At 50.2% G+C, this 20,990-nt stretch overlaps 2 protein-coding genes and 10 non-coding genes across 12 annotated transcripts; 5 read left to right on the top strand and 7 right to left on the bottom strand.

Annotated features, from left to right (window-relative positions):
* Positions 1-40: 40 nt before the first annotated feature.
* TRNAV-AAC (transfer RNA valine (anticodon AAC)) lies at positions 41-113 on the bottom strand. Its single transcript has one exon. It is a non-coding gene; the product is annotated as a tRNA-Val (tRNA).
* A 535-nt stretch (positions 114-648) lies between these two features.
* Positions 649-721, bottom strand: TRNAV-CAC (transfer RNA valine (anticodon CAC)). Its single transcript has one exon. It is a non-coding gene; the product is annotated as a tRNA-Val (tRNA).
* Positions 722-2,296: 1,575 nt separating this feature from the next.
* TRNAV-AAC (transfer RNA valine (anticodon AAC)) lies at positions 2,297-2,369 on the bottom strand. Its single transcript has one exon. It is a non-coding gene; the product is annotated as a tRNA-Val (tRNA).
* Positions 2,370-2,646: 277 nt separating this feature from the next.
* On the bottom strand, positions 2,647-2,718 carry TRNAE-UUC (transfer RNA glutamic acid (anticodon UUC)). Its single transcript has one exon. It is a non-coding gene; the product is annotated as a tRNA-Glu (tRNA).
* Positions 2,719-2,927: 209 nt separating this feature from the next.
* TRNAE-UUC (transfer RNA glutamic acid (anticodon UUC)) lies at positions 2,928-2,999 on the top strand. Its single transcript has one exon. It is a non-coding gene; the product is annotated as a tRNA-Glu (tRNA).
* Positions 3,000-3,510: 511 nt separating this feature from the next.
* Positions 3,511-3,583, bottom strand: TRNAV-CAC (transfer RNA valine (anticodon CAC)). The gene has a single exon. It is a non-coding gene; the product is annotated as a tRNA-Val (tRNA).
* Positions 3,584-3,973: 390 nt separating this feature from the next.
* Positions 3,974-4,046, top strand: TRNAK-CUU (transfer RNA lysine (anticodon CUU)). Its single transcript has one exon. It is a non-coding gene; the product is annotated as a tRNA-Lys (tRNA).
* Positions 4,047-4,215: 169 nt separating this feature from the next.
* On the top strand, positions 4,216-4,323 carry TRNAL-CAA (transfer RNA leucine (anticodon CAA)). The gene is made up of 2 exons: positions 4,216-4,253; positions 4,278-4,323. It is a non-coding gene; the product is annotated as a tRNA-Leu (tRNA).
* Positions 4,324-4,724: 401 nt separating this feature from the next.
* On the top strand, positions 4,725-4,797 carry TRNAV-CAC (transfer RNA valine (anticodon CAC)). The gene has a single exon. It is a non-coding gene; the product is annotated as a tRNA-Val (tRNA).
* A 411-nt stretch (positions 4,798-5,208) lies between these two features.
* TRNAE-CUC (transfer RNA glutamic acid (anticodon CUC)) lies at positions 5,209-5,280 on the bottom strand. The gene has a single exon. It is a non-coding gene; the product is annotated as a tRNA-Glu (tRNA).
* Positions 5,281-6,040: 760 nt separating this feature from the next.
* On the bottom strand, positions 6,041-12,576 carry LOC128135877 (E3 ubiquitin-protein ligase TRIM39-like). The gene is made up of 6 exons (XM_052774980.1): positions 11,962-12,576; positions 10,879-10,974; positions 9,942-10,172; positions 9,198-9,220; positions 8,325-8,440; positions 6,041-7,680 (listed from the first exon to the last, which is right to left on the bottom strand). Exons 1-6 carry the CDS (start codon positions 12,379-12,381, stop codon positions 7,166-7,168), a joined length of 1,401 nt encoding a protein of 466 aa, XP_052630940.1. The 5' UTR covers positions 12,382-12,576; the 3' UTR covers positions 6,041-7,165.
* A 3,778-nt stretch (positions 12,577-16,354) lies between these two features.
* LOC128135875 (zinc finger protein RFP-like) lies at positions 16,355-20,336 on the top strand. The gene is made up of 7 exons (XM_052774978.1): positions 16,355-16,880; positions 17,547-17,642; positions 17,987-18,217; positions 18,413-18,435; positions 18,727-18,842; positions 19,021-19,050; positions 19,594-20,336. Exons 1-7 carry the CDS (start codon positions 16,461-16,463, stop codon positions 20,106-20,108), a joined length of 1,431 nt encoding a protein of 476 aa, XP_052630938.1. The 5' UTR covers positions 16,355-16,460; the 3' UTR covers positions 20,109-20,336.
* Positions 20,337-20,990: the final 654 nt, after the last annotated feature.

Below are 20,990 nucleotides of genomic sequence, written 5' to 3'. Positions count from 1 at the left end.
GAGATGCTTTGAAAGCAGCCCAAAAGGCCCCCAAAACCTGTGTTTCTGCCTGGTTTCGAACCAGGGACCTTTCGCGTGTTAGGCGAACGTGATAACCACTACACTACAGAAACCTGGAAAAGGTCTTCCTGGGGGTCCTATTTCTGGAAATGCAGAACAAAAAGGTGGTTTCGCTGAGTTCTCCCCGTTCCCAGGGATGCTCCACACATCCGTTTGCCCTTTTTTTCCTCCTTCTCACTCTTCCTTTTTTCCCCTCATCTTCCGGGAACAACAAACACAAAAACTTCTCCCTTCCCCCTTGGCCAACACCCATACGGGCCACCCTTCTTCATGAGCTCTTGAGGGTGCTCAAAGCAATGCACACAACCAAGGGAAAACCAACACCTGCTGCTTCTGACAGACAGAGGGAATGCCCCACTTCGAGATCATTTCGAAGGGACGAAACGCACCATGAAGACGCCTTCCCCAGGGATACTCCAGAAAGGACTAGGAGTCTCCAGACATCGCTTTGCAAGGGGCAGGGCCAAGGTGCCTTCTCCAGTTGGCCAAACCAGAGCTAAATGACACGCGGGTGTCATCGTCCTCGCACACAACGGCCCAACTCCCTTAATAGTTGCAAGACAGGGAGGGAAAAACCATAAAAAGTGCTGTTTCTGCCTGGTTTCGAACCAGGGACCTTTCGCGTGTGAGGCGAACGTGATAACCACTACACTACAGAAACGGGGTGAACTGGGGGTTTTGCACCCTATCTGGAATGGGGTGGACCCCCTTTCCCTCGCTGGCTGCTCCCAAGCACCCCAAGCCCCTCTAGGAAATGCACTCCTCTCCCACGTTGCTCCCCTCCGCCCAGACCCCAAAACCGCTTCCGTTTAGACCGTTTGCTCTGCCTGTTGCTCTCCACTTTGTGGAGCATCACCCCAAAGCACGGAGCTGCCCCGCTGCCTGCAAGGGTGTCGCACGCCCGGTCCCACGTTTGCCTCACACGCAAAAGGTCCTTGGCTCCAAACCGGGCAGAAACAGCCTCATCTTTTCCCTGGAAAACACACAAAAACCCCGAGCCCCTTGCTTCTGCTGCCCCGTCCAGAGACAACACGTTGGTGCCTTGATCAGGCGTTTCACCTGATTTGGTCTTGGGCTGGGTTCCTCCACGAGAAAGCCCGAGAGAAAGACAAGGGGTCGGTTCTGTTGCTGAGTATTACTGCCTTTTTTTGCAAGAACCAACGCATTTATACGCATATGATACACATAGATATATTTAAAGTTGTGCGTATAGGTGTGTGCAGGAGGTAGAAATAAACGGACGCCTGTAAAGTTGAAAGCAGACGACGTTTATTGCTAAAACACACACATATTTATAATCACATATTCTGCATAGTCACTGTACACGCACACAAGCATAAACTACGATTGGTTATATCAACTCTGTACACACGCATAAACATGAGACATAATTGGTTATACCAACTAAAACATGCGAAACTTGTCTCAGTCTAATTGGTCAAGATAAACGGCCGAATTGAGGTTCTTTGTGCCAAGCTCCCTTTATCGTGGAATGCGCACCTGTGTTCTTCTAATTGGCATCTTTCTGTTTTTGTCTTCTTGTTTATTCTCTTCAAGGTCTTCTAAAGGCGTCCGGAATGCTCTTGCGACCGCTAGCTAAATACGTGTCCACAATTCCCCCTTTTTTGCTTTTCGTCAATTAACACCTGCTGTATTGCCCTTTGCAAAGATCTATGAACGCAATTAATTAAACACGGTAAAAGCAACATTATGCCTAATAAAATACATAAGAATAAACGCCCCCCCCGATTTTTAACAAAAATACAAACCAACTCCTAAGTCCCCATCCCGCAGCTAAATGCTCTAAGCCGAAATGACAGCTTTCTTAATTGCGTTAAAGCTCTTGCAGCTCCTTCTTGCCTCTGCAGGTCCGTTACCTTGTTTATTAATTGCTCCACTGTCCAAGTTCCTCACGTCCGTTGTTTTTCTGGTGGTTCAAAGTCCGTTCATACTGCAGCTGTCACGTACTCCGGCCCACTCATGCTAACTGCGGCCTACTTATGCTAACTCTAAATAAGGAGGCTCAAAGAAATGTCCCCCATTTTCCATGAAATCTCCCACAGGTGTGCATCGTGATATAGAAAATTTGGGTTTTGAGAGCGGGGACGTCCCTCGTCGCCTTTAGTTTTCCAGGCGTGCTGCTCTGGCTTTGGAAGCGGTGTGTTGCTGAAGGGTGTGAAGGAGAGAAAAACGAAGGAGATGCTTTGAAAGCAGCCCAAAAAGCCCCCAAAACCTGTGTTTCTGCCTGGTTTCGAACCAGGGACCTTTCGCGTGTTAGGCGAACGTGATAACCACTACACTACAGAAACACGATGTCTAATACTGGGTGGGTGACCCACTCGTGACAGGAGTGACCTAGGTCTCCTCCTCCACCTTTTCTCAGCTCCTTTTCTACTGAAATTCCCTGAAATTTGCTGTTAGCATTAGAAAATGGCCATTTTTTTAGCTATCTACATTTGGGAGTATGAGGAAGAAGAGGTTTTATTTGCATATGGCTCAACACCGGCTTGGAGAGCAGTTCTGTGGGATCCCTGAGGACGAAAAATAATGGTTTTGAAAGAATTTGCTTTTTTCTACCCAATAACTTTCCCTGACCGGGAATCGAACCCGGGCCACGGCGGTGAAAGCGCCGGATCCTAGCCACTAGACCACCAGGGAGAGCTGCTTTAAGGGCAAACAAATGTTTTTCATTAATTTATTTATTTTTTAAAATAAATTTTGTTATTTTTAATTAATTTTGCTATTTTTGATTAATTCTGTGGGCAGAGCAATGCCGCTTCTGTAGGGCTGATGGGAGGCGGCAACTTCGGGCGGCTAAATGTTCAGATATAAACGATGAGATCGGTAAAATTTAGGTATCTATCAGCTCCCTGGTGGTCTAGTGGCTAGGATTCGGCGCTTTCACCGCCGCGGCCCGGGTTCGATTCCCGGTCAGGGAAAAGAGATTTAATCTTTTCTAAATTTAAGCTGAATTTATAAATTCCCTCCCATCTCTGCTGGATTTCAGCCTTTCTGTAGAAAACAACACGTAATACCAAATTCATAGAAGATTAAAGCACCCGAGCTGTTTCTATAAGAATAATATTCGTATGGTGTGGTGGGACTGAATTTATGAGAGTGTTTACTCTGCTCCCCTTCCCCCTGTCGGGGGACTGTTGGGGAACACAGACGCTTTAACGGATTCCTGCACATTCCTACCCAAAAAGGACATTTGTCCCCAGCGTGGGGGACAGGAGCAGCGATACCTCCACGACGGGATGAGGCTCCAGGCTGTGCTGAACCCACCGCCCCAGTTGTCACCGTGTCCCAAAGGAAAATATTAATGTATAGACTAAAATAAATCCCCTTCTGCAACTTGTGCCATCAGTGCAGATTTTTGCAAGCGCTGACATTCCAGGGTTTGGAGGAATATTGATCCACAACATTCATGATAAAGAGGAAAAAGGGATGTGTTTCTGCCCGGTTTCGAACCGGGGACCTTTCGCGTGTGAGGCGAACGTGATAACCACTACACTACAGAAACCCACCACGGTCCCATTAAAGGCTCCCCCTGCCCTCACCTGTATCCCCATCCTTAACCCCACTTTGGTACCAAAGCTCTCGTGGAAAAAAATAAAGCCTTTCCACGGAATTCACACGGAATTCCCTCTTCCTGCTGCTGTCACCATTATTTATCCAAGCGGGAAGCGTTTCATAGCGCTTTTAATTGTAGGACCAAAAATCGCATAAATTTGCATAAATGCCAAAATGGCATCGCAGGACCCGGGTAGGAAGATTTTTCAGCCTTTCAAAAAAAAACCAAATCTGTGTGCTGCGGTGTTTCGCCTCACTCCTGGCCCGAGCACGGGTAGGAAAGGGGCTGAAACCACCAGAATCCCGCACCAAAATGAGGACAGAAAAGGGCTTTTTGAGAGCCCGGCTAGCTCAGTCGGTAGAGCATGAGACTCTTAATCTCAGGGTCGTGGGTTCGAGCCCCACGTTGGGCGCTCAATTTTTTCCCCCATCCTACCACCACTCAGCTGAAAATAATTCCCGAACTTTCAGTGACACCCCACCTGCTGATCATCATCATAAAAGAAAAAAAACCAAAACAAAACACAAACCCCATAATTTTTAGCATCGCTATATTCCCTTTTCTGGTCAAAATCTGTCACCGTCAGGATGGCCGAGTGGTCTAAGGCGCCAGACTCAAGGCTTTGCCTTACCGCGGTTGGGTATTCTGGTCTCCGTGTGGAGGCGTGGGTTCAAATCCCACTCCTGACAGGTGCTTTTTTGGGGGGGGCTCATACTTACAAAAAAGCTCATTTTCCCCTTTTTGCCCCTCCCTCCGGCCGAAGCCACCCCAGCTCTGTGTGACTGTATCACAAAAATGGATTAAATTGGTGTTTTCTCCCAGCCATGGGTCCCACCATGGCGTGGGAAAGGCGCAGAAGGGCTCGTCTCCCCTTTTTTTATCGAATTCAGGTCTTTTTTTCTGCACTCCCCGATGGTGAAACCGGCTTCTTTTCTTGAAATCAGCCGAATGGTCCCAAAAAATAAGGTAAGGTTTGGAGCAGCCCTTGAAAGAGGCGGGTTTAGAGGGTCTCGGAGCCCGATTTGGGCAGGGCTGAACGTGCAGGCAGGGTGCAGGCAGATGCGGGCAGGCGCAGAACAGTGGCAAGAGCGTTTCTGTAGTGTAGTGGTTATCACGTTCGCCTCACACGCGAAAGGTCCCCGGTTCGAAACCGGGCAGAAACACTTAATTTTCCCTGGTTTTGGGTTGGGGGGGGTGTTAATTCCCACCCACCCCCGAAAATCCTGCCTTTCCAATTTCTCCCAGGTTTTTGCACGGTTTGGATAAATATTTCTCGCTGCTACCCATATTATATAAAATTTCTAAACAGTAAATAACACCCGTAAAAAACTAAAGAATACCCATTGCTAAATAAAAGAGGTGCAGCTGGGCTGCATCAAACTGCCAAATGGCTTTGGGGGTGCCTGGCTGCTGCATCAGGTTGGAGGGGACATCCTGCTGAGGCAGGTGTACACGCGTGGGAAGATATAGGAACAAAAAGAGGAGGTAATGAATGTTTCTAGGGGGGCGTCTTGTTATAATATGGAAGGCTTTTTTCCCCCAAAAAAGTGATCTGGGTGGAGGGACAAAACATCTTCCCTGACCGGGAATCGAACCCGGGCCGCGGCGGTGAGAGCGCCGAATCCTAACCACTAGACCACCAGGGAGGCCGTACACAGGCTCTCGAACGCAGCTGGATCACAGGCAGCACCAATTATTGCATTTCTTTGGCCTGTTTCCCGTTTATTTTTGGTCCTTTTCCCCTGTCCTCACCCCACCTTCCACCTCATCCCCTCATCGCTGCAGCTCAAGCAGAAAGGTTGTGCCAGCAGCCAGCCTATGGCTTTCCTTCAGGGAATGGCAGCATTTCCCCACCACCCGATGATCAGATTTACCCACATCCAGGTATTTCTTGGAGGACAAGGAAGCAAGGGCCACCCCTTGCTCCCCTTGCATGCACTTAGTTACTGGGAACCAGTTTGGAGTTGCTCATCCTGGATGTGCTCTCCCTGGGGCGCACTGCCTCGCTGTTGCATGACAAGAAGCTCTGGCTGTGCTGCTCATACTGTGAATTCTCCTGCATGTGCAAAGGAAACAAGCAGGGCTGTTCTCTGCATGCAAAAAAAAATTAATTGTGGGGTTTGCAGCAGCTTCCAGAAGGGTTTTGCATATACCTGGGTGTGTGGAGGCCTACGAGAACATCTTCGATCATCTGCTGCTACTTAGGGCCAAGCCCATGAAATGTATTTTGGCTCCTAACTATGACTTGAAGACTGAAATTCTGGGGAGTTTAAGCAGAAGCACTATTGTGTGATGCAGGAATGGTTATCACTAACAGAAGACCTTGCTCTGCCCACCTGGGGATTTTGCAGAGGTTCGCATTCGCTGCCCTTGAAGTGCCAGGACAAAATAAACACACCACCAGGCTGCACAGGAGGCAATTTCTTATTCTCATTTCCATAGTTTGCATTTGGCAGCTGAGGCAAACAAAGCTTTTCAAGCGATCAAAGGCACATCCGTACAATCAGTTTGGATAGCTGAAAACACTTGAGTCCATCCATTGGGAAATGCTCCCGTGAACACCCTCCATCCCTCCTGGGTTCCTCCTTATGCCCCCAAATATTCATTAGCCAACAGCTCAGCCTCAGGCTGTTGCTCAAAAAGAGGTTAAAGCCAACTCTGCCTTGGGAAGGATTTATTTCTCTTGGTTTTGGGCATCTGCAGGAGACGTGTCCATGCCATCTAGTTAATCTGGGCTCCCTCTGTAATCAGAGGAGAGAAGTAAATACTCCTACGCGCACTTGTCGAGCCATTTCTAGATGAGATAAATTATGATTTGCCACCGTTCTCTGCTGACCCTGGAGGGACCGTAGCCGGGATGGCTGCATATGGAGAGGTGAGTCCTTACAAAGTCCAAAGGTGTGGACGTCACACAGCACTAAGCACTGATCCAACACAAACTCACACCAGGGATGCCGGTGCTTTTGATGATTTAAAGTACCCTTCCACCAGATCAGGCCTTGCCTATCTCACCCTTGGATTAGATTATTACCACATTGTCAGAAGCCACATAAAACTTGAAGCCATCATGAAGTCCTCCAGGCTTTTGCATCACTGTCCACAGCATCTACGCTCAGTCGCGCAGCTGAAAGTTCAGTGCACTAAAAAAAGGGTCCAGCAAACAGCAGGGAAGTGTGATCAGTTGGAGATGGTGGAGGGAGAGAAACTGGGAGCCAGCTCAGCATATGTTCAGCTCAGCTCTATCCCTGTCCTCCGACAGAGAGGTTTTTGGAAAGGGTTTATGGGCATGGATGCGCCAGGGCAGCATTGCCGGCAGAGCCACCTGATGATAGAGCAAGGCAGGTTTTTGGGGGGGAGCAGAGCAGCCCCTCTCCGGTACAAGCTCTGAACCAACCAATGCTTCTTGTTAACATAAATGATGGAGAAAGGAGAATTTTCCGTCCCAGGTAATGCATTCTTCACGCTCCCAAAAGCCATCTCTGGGGTGACGAGCCCCCAGCAGGACTCAAGGGGATGCTGTCCCATGGGGGGTCAGGGAGAGAGTGTGAACTGGCACCCCCTCCCCAGGCAGAGCAGGGGGAGGATTTGCTCCCCTGCAAAGGATGTTGGGGGGTAGGTGAAGATCGGTGCCTCGTTATTGGAGTCAAAAAATGCCACTCGCCCTGCCTCATAGTCCAGGTAAATCCCAATCACCTTGGGGGCAGCAAGCAGGGAGATGGGGATGGTAGGAGAGGTGAGAGCCTGGTACTGGCTCCCACACTGCCCCACCGCCCAGATGCCCACCTTGGGGTTGACGCTGATCCGTCCCTTCCTCCTCACCGACTCCTTGGCCACTCCAACAGCCCAGGCTTCCCCATCACCCACCTCCACCTCCCAGTAATGCCGTCCCGCGCTGAAACCCTGGCAGCCCAAGACACAGCGAGACGAGTCGAAGCGCTTGGGGTTGTCGGGGACAGGTTGGCGGGTGTCTTCCCATCTCACCCGCTTGCGATCCTCGGACAGGACGAGCCGGGGATGTGCTGTCTCTGGATCCAGCGTCAAACTTACTGGGGACAAAGAGAAGATGAGCGTCACAGGTACAGCTCGCTCCTCAAGGGTGTTAGGGTCATGTTTTCCCCATCTTCCCCTTGGGATGTTCCAGCTCCCAGTCCCTGTTTGCTGGAGCAGAGCAGGAACGGTTTTATGCCCCCAAGCAAGATTGGAAGAGTAGAAAAGACAGCCAGCTGCATGAAGGGAACTTGATTTGGAGTAAAAGTAAGGCTTTGAAGTGTGGTTATTTTTGCTGGGAGTCTCCAGGCCATTGAAAAGAGGAAAGAAATCCTCAGGTGTCCCATGACTTTCCTTTTCTAAGCTCCCATGTGGAAATGTTTGCAATTTTCACCTTTGGTCTCATTCAGTGAGGTGATTTCCAAAGGTGACACTGACCCTACGTGAGGTCCCACAGCACCCCAACACTTACCATGCTCCCCGAGCTCTGCTGGGAGGCAAACTCACCCTCTCTCACGTAATCAACCAAGGCAATTACTTCTTGCTATGCTAATATGGCTGCAGCTCTGCAGGGTATGTTGGAAATATCTCTCCATGGCATTTCACCAGGACTTCTCCTACCTAGCTGAGATCTCCTTCCTTAGATTTGCTGCAGACCGACCCAGCACAACCTCAAACCCTCTCCTCCCCAATTTCTCTGTACCTTGAAATTTCATCAGCATCTCTTTGAGGGCAGCATTTTTCTGAGGAAGACCGGTGGGTTTCTCTCCCAGCTCAGGTGATGTCTCTGCTGGCTTCTGGGCACCATTCATCTCAAGCCTGGAAAGAAGGAAAACCTTTCTAGTAATACTTCCTTCACTCATAATTGTCATTATGCACTGACCGATTTTCAACTGGGATTTCTTATAAAGAAATAAATAATAGTAGGACTAGAGCAAAGGCTTGGTCCTAGGGCACTCATTAATAAGCTCCTAAAGAAGGGTTTGCTGACCCAGTACATGTCTATTTTGTCCCCAAACACCAGTGAAGAGTCCTGGGATGGTAAAGGCTTTCTGTCATGACCAGTAGCGCTCTACATCAAGGGAAATGCAGGCAACAAAAAATGCCTTTCTTTGCCCACTTTTGTCTTTCCGATAACCCACCTTCTCTATCCATGTCCAAAGAGGACATAAAGAGATCTGTTATGGGGTGGAAGTTCATACTGGATTCCCTTCCACCTGGATGCGCTCCTTAGTGTTTAAATATCTGCATATTTTTAGCTGCTGGCTTGCTATTTTTGATGGCTTCACAAGGGCAGGGAGTGAAAGCTCAGCCCTCCAGTAATCAGTAGGTTTGGATGGGCTATAGAGAAGAAGCTGCAGCAGAGCTGGAGGTACCATCATCCCATCCGATACCTTTCCCTGGTCTTCAGCATCTTACTTGGACCTTTTGGGGTGTCCTAGTTGTCTCCTATATGTCTGTACAGTCCCTAGCATACGGGGATCATAAGTGGCTGGGGTTTCGGAGTCCATCAGTGTCACCACCGTAGAGATAAACAACATTAACATCGCGAGAACACATGAAGGGAGCTGCAAACCTGCTCAAGATGTTTCTGCTGTCCTACAAGGGAAAGGTGAGAGAAGAAGCATTAGGTCAGAGCAAAGTCAGCCTGATAGCAAACAACAAGCAGGTAGCGCAGGGCTGTGGGGTGACCTGGGGCAACTCAAGGCACTGCTCTGTCTAAATTATGGGTCTAAAATGAGTCCCTTAATACCGATCTGCCTGCACGGTGTTTGCAGATCTGCTGGGAAGTTAGGTGAAGTCATGGCAACATCACTTGATGAGCCGCTCATTGTAGCTACCTGCCATCACCCACCACCTTTCATGTCCGTACTCTTGCAGTATGGCCGTTATTACTGCTAATGCACACCACTGCTTCAGCGTATTTGAACATTTTAAATCAGGAGTTAACCAGAGCCTGGAGATGGGCTCAAGTGATGGATTTGGATGACTACCTAAAGACGAGATGAGTGTCTGTTGTTCCTCCACTGTGTACAAAGGAACTTGGACAATTGTTTTGGATGTAGACGTGTACAGCCAGATGGATGAATCCCATACTCATGTAAATAGACAGTGATTTAAACAGACTGTGGTTGATTTAAGGTATTCAAGTGGACAGTTGGACCGTGCTTGTGATCACTGAAGAAAATAATTAAAAAAAAAAAAAAAAAGCTTTGAAAGATACATTTTAAAAGGAGTATTTAGAATTAATTTGACTCCTGGACAGGTGACACCAGTGGTGGTAAAGGCCAATGGTCTTCAGAGGGGCCTGAAGTCTCACCTGAAGGAATTCACACGCTGGCTGCTGACACTTCTCCTCCAGTTCACGGATCTGCTCGCCAATGGAGGAGATCTCTTCCAAGAGCCTGTTGATGTTCTCCTCCTGTCTCCTCATGATCTCCTGGTCCAGCTTTGCCAGCCGGTCCAAGAGGAGACGTTCCTGTCCCTCCACAAACTGGTGCAGCTCCTTGACTTCAGACACAACCTTCTGCCTCTCCGTTTCCACTTGTTCCTGCAACGAGAACCGACGCACACAAGGGAGAGGCAGGGCTGGGGACAGAAATGGTTGAGAAAAATCGCAAAGGAGCAGATTTAATGTGATGACTTATAACACAGCCATAAATTCCAGTGCCCATTGCAGAGCAGAGGAATAATTAAGACAATTTTTTTTTGCCATTTCTAGGCTGAAGTTGCTGGCAAAGGACATCTCCCATGGACTGTAATGTTTGTACTTGAAATGCTCCAGACCTTTGAACAGCAAGGGAAGACACAAAATAAAACCACAAACAGATTAGTCAGTGAAAGAGGTAAGCGAAACGGAAAACAAGGCAAGAAAGAAGAAATCAGGTGATTCCTATTTTCTGTATGTATTAATAGGGGGAATCTGGGAATGTGCCCCACTTGTGAGCAAACCGAGGAACCAAAATATCAGCAATAACCTGGCAAAATCCAACACACATTCCCAGCATGCTAAGACATACAAGGAGCAGGAAACATGGGGAAAATTTGAGTGTTTTTTAATCTACCCTGGGGACAGGCTGTCACCGCTGCTCAGACCTTACCCCAATGGAGAGGACATTCCCATGCACGTGCAAGGGACCATGGAGATGTGATCTTTTGCCATGGCACATCTCGTGTCTCCACATCCATCACCACGGCCAGAGGGACAACCAAAAGGAAAGGGAGAAAGCCATCGCCACCCAGGGATAGACACTTACGAGGAAGTGCAGGCTTTTCCCTTCCTCGGCCATTTTCAACCCCAGCAGCTTTTCTCTCTTGTCCTTCAGGATCTGCACGTGAGCCTGGAATTTCTCCTGTGTGGAGAAGAAACACTTTGTTGGTGCTTTTTCTTCCTCTAGCTGGTCCATCCCTCTACCCTCATCCCACCTATCCAGGTTTATCTCCTACAAACTCAGATTCTTCCCTGTTTAATAAATGGCTCTGGGAATTCACAAACCCTGATTTCTGGGAGAGCAGGGCAGCCAGAGCAGGTTCCTTTTTCAAACAACCAGGGAGAAATTCATCGCATAGATTGGAAAAGACTCAGGCAAAGGACCAAATTGGCAGAAAAGGAGCTTTAAATGACTGGGGAGACCCTGCTGTCATCTGTTCAGGTTCAGCCTGTGCTCAGTGCTGACCCAGAACTTACAAGCGTGGGCTGTTTCCTCAGTTCATCTGCCAAGGAATGTGCTTTGGGTCACCAACCTCAAAGCCTGGATCGGACATTCAAGCCAGCTGATGGCAGGGAGACCGTACCCTCCATCACCCTTGTGCGGTGAGACCGGGGCTACATCACACATCTGCGGTGAGAGCAAATTTTTCCTTCCCACCTTCAGCCAAATCAGTTTTCACAACAACCAGCCCAAGCCTGCAGTGAAACTGGAGCCCAGACCATTGACGTGCTGGAAAACCCAACCCTGCCTTGCAGACCAGTGCCGTGAGACCAGATTCTGTCCTGTAAACGTCCAAGACGAGACGACATAGCTGACCCTGCTTTGAGCAGGAGGTTGGGTTAGATGATCTCCTGGGCTCCTTTCCAGCATGATTTGTGTGAAGACACCACAATGATATGGAAGCGACAGCCTCAAGACAGTCGGGGTGACCAGCAATATAAGCAAGGGGAAGCAGAGAGCAGGCAGGGTGGGGGTGGCTGTAATCTAATGCTCATGCCAAGATGCGGAAAGCAGATTGAAAGGGGTAGAAGTCCAGGCGTCTGCAAGCAGAGCAACCCACAGGGCAGCTCCCTGAGCCGGTCCCCTCCTCCTCCCTCATCCCCACACCAGGCACGGAGATCTCCCCACCTTGTGCTCCTCCGCAGCCTCCTCGATGGGCACCACAGCGTGGACCCGGTGAGCCTGGGACTCTCTGCAAACTAGGCAGATGGGGGTCTGATCCTCCTCGCAGAAGAGTTTCAGAGCTTCCCGGTGCTTCTCGCACAGCCTCTCCCCCCCTGCCCCTCCTTTGGCTGCCTGCAAGCTCAGCCGCTTGGCTATCTCGATTATTTTTGCCAGCTCCCGGTTGGGTCTCAGGTTTCTCTGCGGGGCTGTCTCTTTGCACTGAGGGCAGGCGAAATTCTCCTCGGCTTCCTCCCAGCAACGGGTGATGCACGCCCGGCAGAAGTTGTGCCCGCAATGGATGGAGACGGGGTCTTGGAAGAAGCCCAGGCAGATGGAGCAGGAGGCTTCGTCGCGGAAACTTTCAGCAGGGCTGTCTGCAGCCATGGTCTTGGCAGCGAGGATGATGGGGCAGCTTTCGTTTTCCGCTCCGGCTGGTCTTGCCCGTTGGCTGCTCCCCTTCCTGCAGGTGTCTCGGGCCCCGAGGGAGGTGAAAGTGAGCGGCAGAGGAGTTTCGCTGCTGAGATGCACCAGGTTTTTCTCCAGGTTGCGACCGCTGCCGAGCAAAATGCTGCGCTGAGCAGCTGCAGAGGCGAAGGGAGAATCGCCCTTTCCCCAGGGACCCCGGTGGGTTGAAAAGAGATTAAATGGGAAATAAACATCCTTCATAATTTTCTGGCTTGTTAGAGATCCACCTGCAGCTTCTGTATCACCCTCCGCCCCCCCCCTCCCCAAAATACCCAGGCAAATTGAGAGGTAGCCCCTGTCACAAGCCTCCCCGTGGGGTCCAGCACCCAGAAACCAGCCTGGTTTCATTGCATTAATAAATGCACTTTTAATTTATTTATGGAAGGGCACAGCCATGGGAATAGAGTTTAAGCAAGCCCTCTGCCGCGAATAAGTCTCTGTTCTTCAAGTTAAAACACCAAGACACATCCATCGCTGCTCATTTTGGCTCTTTATTATTTAGCATACCTAACTGCTGGCTTCACTGCTGTCCTGCCAGCGCCCTCATTTCTGTGTGTGTATGTGCAGCTACAAATACTTCTACTGTTGCTTTCAATTCTCCTTTTAAACAGGGTGCCATTTCTTTCATGGTTCAGGGCTGAGCCTGGAGTCAAGCAGTAGCTGATTACTACGCACCCTCTTATCTTTAATTTTCCTTTTCTTCCCAGCTTGCCTGCAGTTAAGGAAAGGAGGGGATTTTCTTCCACCCTGTAAGTGAAATAACTTCATGACCAGCCATACCCCTCACTCAGTCTGCTCAGAAGCAGGTTCTCCTTCGCCCAAGATCCCACCGCTCTGCAGGAGAGCTTCCTTCAGCCCTCAGCCACTGCATTTTGGGGAAAACGGGTCATATTTCAGGAATGTCCTTCCAGCAATGGAAATCCCCCCTCCCATGGCTGCTTTTCAATTTGCAATGTCACTTTACTCCAGCTGCGCTGACCTTGCACGGTCGGTTGGGTGTCTGCCTGCATAAATGTGCTTTCACCCCACGAGCCTGCCCTTGCTTTTTGTGCATCAGTTTTTGAAAGCCTCAGCATCCTTGGTTTTCCTGCAAAGCCCCTCACCTTGAGCTGTAGCAATGAGCCCCTAAATCCACCAAGACCTCATCCCAAACTGGGATTCATAACACAAAAGTGGTAAATGTCCTCCTCTCCTCCCCTCCATCTCTCTGCGGCTCTCCTGAAGGGACAGCAACATCATTCTTCTTCCTCTTAGACAAGAAACGCCTAAATCACCCAATCCCATGGACCATCAGCCTGTGGATGAGCTGCTCCCCGTCCAAAGCCCCTTGCATGCTGAAGCGAACGGGACTTATTTGCATTGGGCTGAGACTGGGTAACAAAGTGACACATTTTCTGAGAACATCAGTAAAAAATGCATCCGCTGTTATTTGTTTGCAAGGGTTTTTGGGGGTCATGATTTTCCGGTGCAGAGCTCCACACACACGAACACTCAGACTGAACCTTGTGGTATGGTTTCATACTCAAGGCACTTTTTTTTTTTTTTTTTTGGTTAATCTGGAGTTCAGGGTTGATTTAGTGGGGAATGAGACGTGCAGAGACACTGGTGTTGGGATGGATACCCCTGAGGGACTGCTTGACTTTGACTTTTGCCTGTAGGACATTGCTTTCTCTCCTGCTCTTCTTTGTCCTGATGTCCCACAAGTGCTGGCAGCATCATCACCTCTGCCCCAGCACCAAAAGCCACGTTTCCTCCCCAATTACCCACGTGAGGCGCATGATCAGAGTAATCTCCCAGCAATCACCTGCAGCAGCTTTGCTCTTTGCTGTGCCTCTTTGGGGCTTGAAGCAGAGCTTGATGTGCCTGGAAAAGCATCTCAAAACCCAGCAAAGGCAGTTGATTTTACCAAGCCCTAGGGGCACTGATGAGCATTAATGTCCCTAAGCAGCTCCATTTGGGACACCCCCACCCCCTGCCCATGGCCCAGGGTCTCTATTTAAGTTCAGTCCTGGGGTATGGTCCTCCCGTGAGCTGCCTTGGAGGAGCACCCATGCCTGGCTGTGGAGTCTGCTGATCCATCCCTTCATGATTCATTACTCCGGTGCCCTCGGTAAGAGAATTCAGCAGAGGTTTGGTGCTGCCTCTCCCAGGATGGAGAAAATATGGGTGTTGGGAGGGTTATGCTAAGGGAGAGAATGAGAAGTGGACAAAGCATCACTTGCCATGTCTAGATGATGCTGAACTTGATTTTAAATAGCAAAAAGCCATAGAGAAGGGAACCACAGAGCATTCAAGCGTATCCATCTCTCTCAATATCAAACCTAAACCTTAAGGCAAAACTCACTAAAGGCTTGATTTGACTTTGTGGATAACCTGGCTCAGCTCCTAAAGCTGGTTTGGTGTGGTTTTTTACAACTAAAGCCTTGCATTACAGCTGTCTATGCAGTAAACTGGACTGGACATGAGACAGGTTAAAAATAATGACACTCCTCTGCAAACGAGCCCTTAATTGGCTGTGTGTAATCAACAGGGACTATTAGTGAGCGTGGTCTCAAGAGGGAGCTGGAGGCTCTGTTTTGAAAGACAGGAAGACATCTGCTCAATGCCTCTGTGCAAGAGGAAAAAGAAAATTAGTAATCAAAGGTTTTTTCTGTGGGATTCTGCTTAATTGCTTCAAGGCATAGATACAGGGCTGGGGACAACCACAATTAACCATCAGGCACAAACCACCCTGCCTCAGCTTTCTCCTTTCTTTGCATTGCGTGTTTTTGCTCCTGCTGCCTTTTCCCACAGTTTCAGGGTTAAATCTAAATACAGACCAGGGAAAGGGGTGCTTTTTCCTCTACATCTTGCTTTCAGGGGATCAGCCAGATGAGGGAACTGTTTGGGCTGGAAAATAGGTCCTTTGGGGAAAGGAATTATTTGTTTTCAGCCTGGCTGATGCCTGACAGTGTAGAGGTAGAGAGGGCAGGATGGTGATGGCCAAAGCTACAAATGGGACAGTTCAAAAGGATGGTTCGAATGCTAAAGAGGTTCAAAGCCCCTCTGGTGCAGACAAGATTTTCCCAGAGGGATGTAAAGACTAAGTGCAGCTCTTCCCAACAGGGAGCAAGGGGAAGAGGTTGCTCTTGTCTGGGGCATCCAGCCCCTTTTGTGCTGGAAATGGGATCCCTGGGGTGCTGGCATCTATCAGTACCTGGAGAAATACCATGCTAATAAGCTGGGACTTGGGAATTGATCCTGATTTGCAATGCAGAAGATGGGAGCAGTTTAATACCTCAGGCTGGCGGGAGGGAGGGAGGATTTGACAGAGGTGGGGGGAGGCAGCTGCAAATTTCCCAGGATCAGAGGGAGCTGGATGGGGTCCCATTTCCTACCTCCCTTTTCTGCTTTCCCCCCACCTCGGGCACTGTTTGCTGCAAAAGCAGAACCCATGCTGGGCCCGTGCCTGCCAGCAGCATTGATACGCTGTGGAGGGGAGGACCAGACCCTCTCCCCATCCTGGGACCCTTCTCCCACTCCACGTGGGTGCCCCTCAGCCCCCACTTCTGGCTTCATTCCTCCTCCTTCACCCTCCCTGCGATATGCAACCTCCTATCCAAGCTGCCTTCAGCCTCACCTTTTCCATGGGTGCTCTTCCCCATCTTTTCCATGCCAAGCCCCCTCCTCAAATCCTCCTTGCTCCCATGCCCAGCCCCCTTCCAGGATGTGGGTCTCACCCTCAGGCTTGGCAGGGCTCCCTTTTCCCATCCTTCCTCCCTGCCAGGCTGTGGGTCCTAGGAAACCCATACGGACCGCGGGTACCAGCTATTTTGGGAACGGGGACCACCCTGGGGGATGCAACCAGGAGGACTTTGGCCATCACCCGCTTTCTCCCTTCCCACCCAGGCGCAGGTCTGGCTCTGCCCACCCTGGGGGTGGCAAGAAGGGAAACGCCTTTCCCTTGCTTGGAGGAAAATGAAAGCAGCCGCTGTCTTGCAGCTCACATTGGGGGCCCCATGGCTGCGCCAAGCCCCACCGCGGAGCTCCCCAGCGAAGCCTCCTGCCCCATCTGCCTGGAGTATTTCCGAGACCCCGTCTCCATCCACTGCGGTCATAACTTCTGCCGGGCGTGCATTACCCGCTGCTGGGAGTGGTCCACGGCGAATTTCTCCTGCCCGCAGTGCCGGGAGACGGCACCAGAGAGAAACTTTCGGCCCAGCCGAGAGCTGGCACGGGTGCTCGAAATAGCCAAGCGGTTGAGTTTGCAGGCAGCCAGAGGGGAGACGGTTGAGGAGGAAGGATGCGAGAGGCACCGGGAGCCTCTGAAAGTCTTCTGCAAAGACGATGAAGCCTTCATCTGCGTGGTCTGCCGAGAGTCCCGAGCTCACCGGGCTCACACGATGCTTCCTGTGCAGGATGCTGTCCAGGAATACAAGGTAAAGGGGATTTTTTTCTATCTAGACATGCACTAGGAGCCAGACCGGCACCATTAGGGCTTGATGTTCCCCTTGCAGCACATTACCATCAGGCTGTGGAACATCTCACTCCCACCCAGGGCAGTAGGCTGGGGACAGAAACGTTACCCCCCTCCGCTCTTCCCCCCCGAGCAAACTGGCCCGTTTCAAAATGACAGCGTAGACCACGCACCAGTGCTTCTGCTGTCTCTGTTCTCATCTGAGAACGTGATGCTCTGTGGTTGAAGGGGTTGAGGTCTTAATCCCCTTTTCCCTGCTGCAAAATTCAAGACTTTGTCCAGCTCTGGTGCTTACCGGACATCTGCCAATCCCAAGATGCTCTCCAAACCAGCGGGAACATAGGTCAATAAAAAAGGGGGATATTTTCTTGCTGCATCAGTGAGTTAAATCAGCTCAGAGGAAGGATCCAATGCAGGCAAGGGCTGGTGCAGAAAGCTTTTTCCACTATGTGGCATTTATTTCCATTTAAAGCATACCCAGATCTTGAGCTCAGGAGCCTCCTGGACCAAGAGGGACACAAGGAGAAGCTCTGGAGCTGACCACAGTACAATCCCCTGCCCAGAGTAATTTTTTTTTAGACTGTCTCAGTCTCCAGAGATATGGGGTCTTTGTTTTTTCTTCCCTCAGGGACAAATCCAGGCTCATCTGCAAGCCCTGAAGGAAGACAGAGACAAACTCCTGGGGTTTCGAGAGGTTGAAATGAGGAGAAGCTGGGAGTACTTGGTAAATGTTTTTATGAGGAGGGATGAGGGTCTGGATGTCTCTCTTTGGCTTTAGATGGCTGTGTGGGAGATCATCCTGCTCTGCCTTGGGGCTGGGGTCCCTTTCCAGGTACCAAACCAGACGCTGCCTGAATTTTCACTGCATTGTAGGAAAAAATAACAGGCAGAACCTGGAGCTCTGCAGGCACTCAATTCCTGAATGCAAAGCAAAAAAAAATATATATATAAAGAATATAGGATACTTGAGACACTGACTGTTTCCAGGTGTGCATTCACTGGCACACATGGGACTTTGCTGCATCCTTCTCCACCCTCCTCTTCCCTTCTTGTGTCCCCTCCTCACAGGAGAAGACTGAAGCCGAGCGGCAGAGGGTCTTCTCCAAGTTTGAAGGGTTGCGTCTCTTCCTGGAGGACCATGCCCGTCATCTGCTGGCTCAAGTGGGGGACCTGGAGAGGGACATTGAGAAAATGCAGGAAGAAAACATTACGAGTCTGACGAAGGAGATCTCTCGTCTGGATACCTTGATCCAGGAGATGGAGGAGAAGTGTCAGCAACCAGCAAGCAAATTTCTGCAGGTGAGGGAGAAGGGAATGGAGCCAGGCTGTCACCATCCAGGTCCGGGCTATTTTCTGGCTCTGGGTATTGCCCCATGCTGCAGCCAAACCCAGGCTGTCCTGCTCCAAAGCCACATCCATGCTGTTGAGGTTTCAGTAGATGTTTTGCTGCCAAGACCCATTCACTGAGTTTCCTCTTCCCTCTCTTCTTTCCAGGACATCAGAGGCACCTTGAGCAGGTATGGGGCTTCCTGACTTTTCCTTCCATCCCAGGCTGGGGAGGGTGGTTGGACCTTGTGTTTGACAGGACAGGTACAGGAAAGCCTTTACAAAACCTCACCCAGAAGTCAAATAATTGGCTTTGTGGCCAGAGGCTCTGAGCAAAGATGTCCCTACCCATCGCTGAATGTGCAGCAGGTTTATTAAAGCCTGCACCAGCTCCTCTGAGCTCTGGGTGTGCACAAAGGATTTCTTGGTCTCTCTCTGAGAAGATGCATCCTCATGCCTTCTTTCCGTCCTCCTTCTCTAAGGTTTGAAAAGGAAAATTTCCAGCAGCCTCCGTTGCTTCTTCCAGAGCTGGAAAAGAAAATCAGTCACTTCAGGGAGAAAAATATGGCTCTAGAGGAGACTCTGAGGAGCTTCCAAGGTATTGAGCATGGGCTGGGGACATGGAGCAATACCTGTGGGAGCATAAATTATATTTACTTAGAATATAAATTATATTTTATTGCATTTATATATGTGGTCTCAGCATGGCAGAACAACCTCTGTTTTCATGTTCACACTGACGTTATATCAGATAATGTCTCTTCTCCCCTCTTTAGACATCCTGATGTTTGAGCTGCCTGAAAAGAGTAAGTCCACGTCTCCTGGAGATGAGGGATTGGGAAGGCTGAGCCCAACATGGGATGGGCCGTGAGTTGGAGGGTCATCTGGGGAAGATGTTGCCATGTCTGAACAAAACAATGAATGGGGGGGCGGGGTGGCAAAAACACCATAAGGAGTCAGGGAATCCTCACCATAATGTGTTGATGGATTAATTTCTTCCAATGGAGCTGCTAAGCTGCATGAAGACGGAGTCTGCCCCTCATGTCAGTATGTTCAGGGAACAAATGCCTAGTTTGGCTTTTTGGGCACTAAAAACTGGTAGGGGTCTCCTACTCATCTGCCTCGGGGCTTGTTCTCTTGCTCCCTTGGGAATCTTCTTCTGATGCTTGCCAGGGTCCTGTGGGATGGGGAAAGCAACCAATGTCTGCCCCTGCAGCACGGGCAGAGCGTCCCAAGCAATGGGACGGATGGTGCTGCAGGACGTCCCCGCTCTGCCCCAGCAGCGAGACAGAACCTGAGGCCATGGGAAAAGGTTTCATTTCCTTTGCTCTGCTCTCTGTCCCTTGCAGTGAAGGTAAACCTGGATCCATCCACGGCTCACCCCCAGCTCGTCGTGTCTGCGGACGGGAGGAGCGTGAGGTGGGAAGATGCCCAGCAGGACCCATCCGCTGAGGGGTTTGGCACCGATCCCTGCGTGCTGGGCTGCGAGGGCATCACCTCGGGGAGATGCTGCTGGGAGGTGGAGGTGACACCCAAAGGCTCCTGGGCTGTGGGGGTGGCCAGGGAGTCCCTGAAGAGGAGGACAGAGACCGCTGTGAGCCCGGAGATGGAGCTCTGGTCTATGGGTCTCTGTGAGGGTCAGTTTTGGGCTCTCACCTCCCTTGAGCGTATCCCGCTATACCAGATCCAGGTCCCCAGAAGGGTCCGGGTCTCCCTGGACTATGAGAAGGGTCAGGTGGCATTTTTTGATGCTGATAAGAGAGCCCTGATCTTCACTTTTGCAGCAGCTTCATTTAAAGGGGAGAGTATTCATCCCTGGTTCCTGGTGTGGAGCAAGGGCTCCCAGATCATATTGTGTCCCTGAAGCTGTCCCTTCTTACCCAGACACAAGCTTTATGTCCCCAACATCCCTATTTCCAGCACTTTGGAGAACTTCTGTCTACTAAATTCCTAGTTGGCCTTTCTGGCCTCTCTTCCCATCCTCAGTGATCACAAAGGGTTGAGCATCCCTGTGGGTCAGCATCCCAAATGGTCATCCCCAAACTGGGACATCAATGGCTGACAAATGGAACTACATGTGCCCCACAGCATCTTGCACCAGCCTGACTGCTTCCCTGGTCTTATGGTTTTAGATGAAGTAAAAAGGTTTATATGCTGCAATGTTCTTCTCTGCCTGGTTATTTGCTGCTTCTGGATGTCAGGTTCAAGGAGGAGGCAACTGGAGTATTGGTTGACTAAATCCCATTCCTGATATTTGCACAAAGCCTGTGAGTTGACTGTGCCTGCACCCAGAAAGGTCCACAAGCCCCATGCTGGTGACCTAGGGACATCCCTGGAAGCCATGGGCCACACTGCTCTCCTGTCTACTGGCAGTCCCAACCAGAGGGAAAGACACGGAGGAGAAAATCATGTATTTTTTTATTATTAATGATCTACAGCATGGAGGTTTCAAATATCAATTGTTGGAGGAGAAGAGAGGAAAGAGTTGAGGCTCAGGAGCAGCTTTGCCATGTGTGAACTTCCTATCAGCAAAGGTGCCATGCTGGTGAGACTCCCCCCCTTGCAGCTTTGGGATTAACCTCTCCTGACATCAGAAACTTACAGAGCAGATGTCTGCATCTGAACTGGCCACCACAGGATCCTTTATAGGGAGAAACCATCCGGTTTAGGGCAATTGCACCCATTGGGAGGTTGGGGGGAAAAAAAAAAAAGGTAAAGTTTGGACACCTTGGTTTGGAGGTGACCA

This window comes from Harpia harpyja, chromosome 25, assembly GCF_026419915.1.
Source record: "Harpia harpyja isolate bHarHar1 chromosome 25, bHarHar1 primary haplotype, whole genome shotgun sequence".
Classification (NCBI taxonomy): Eukaryota; Metazoa; Chordata; class Aves; order Accipitriformes; family Accipitridae; genus Harpia; species Harpia harpyja.
The sequence above is the reverse complement of the archived record's forward strand: the minus strand, read 5'-3'. Positions and strand labels throughout refer to the sequence as shown.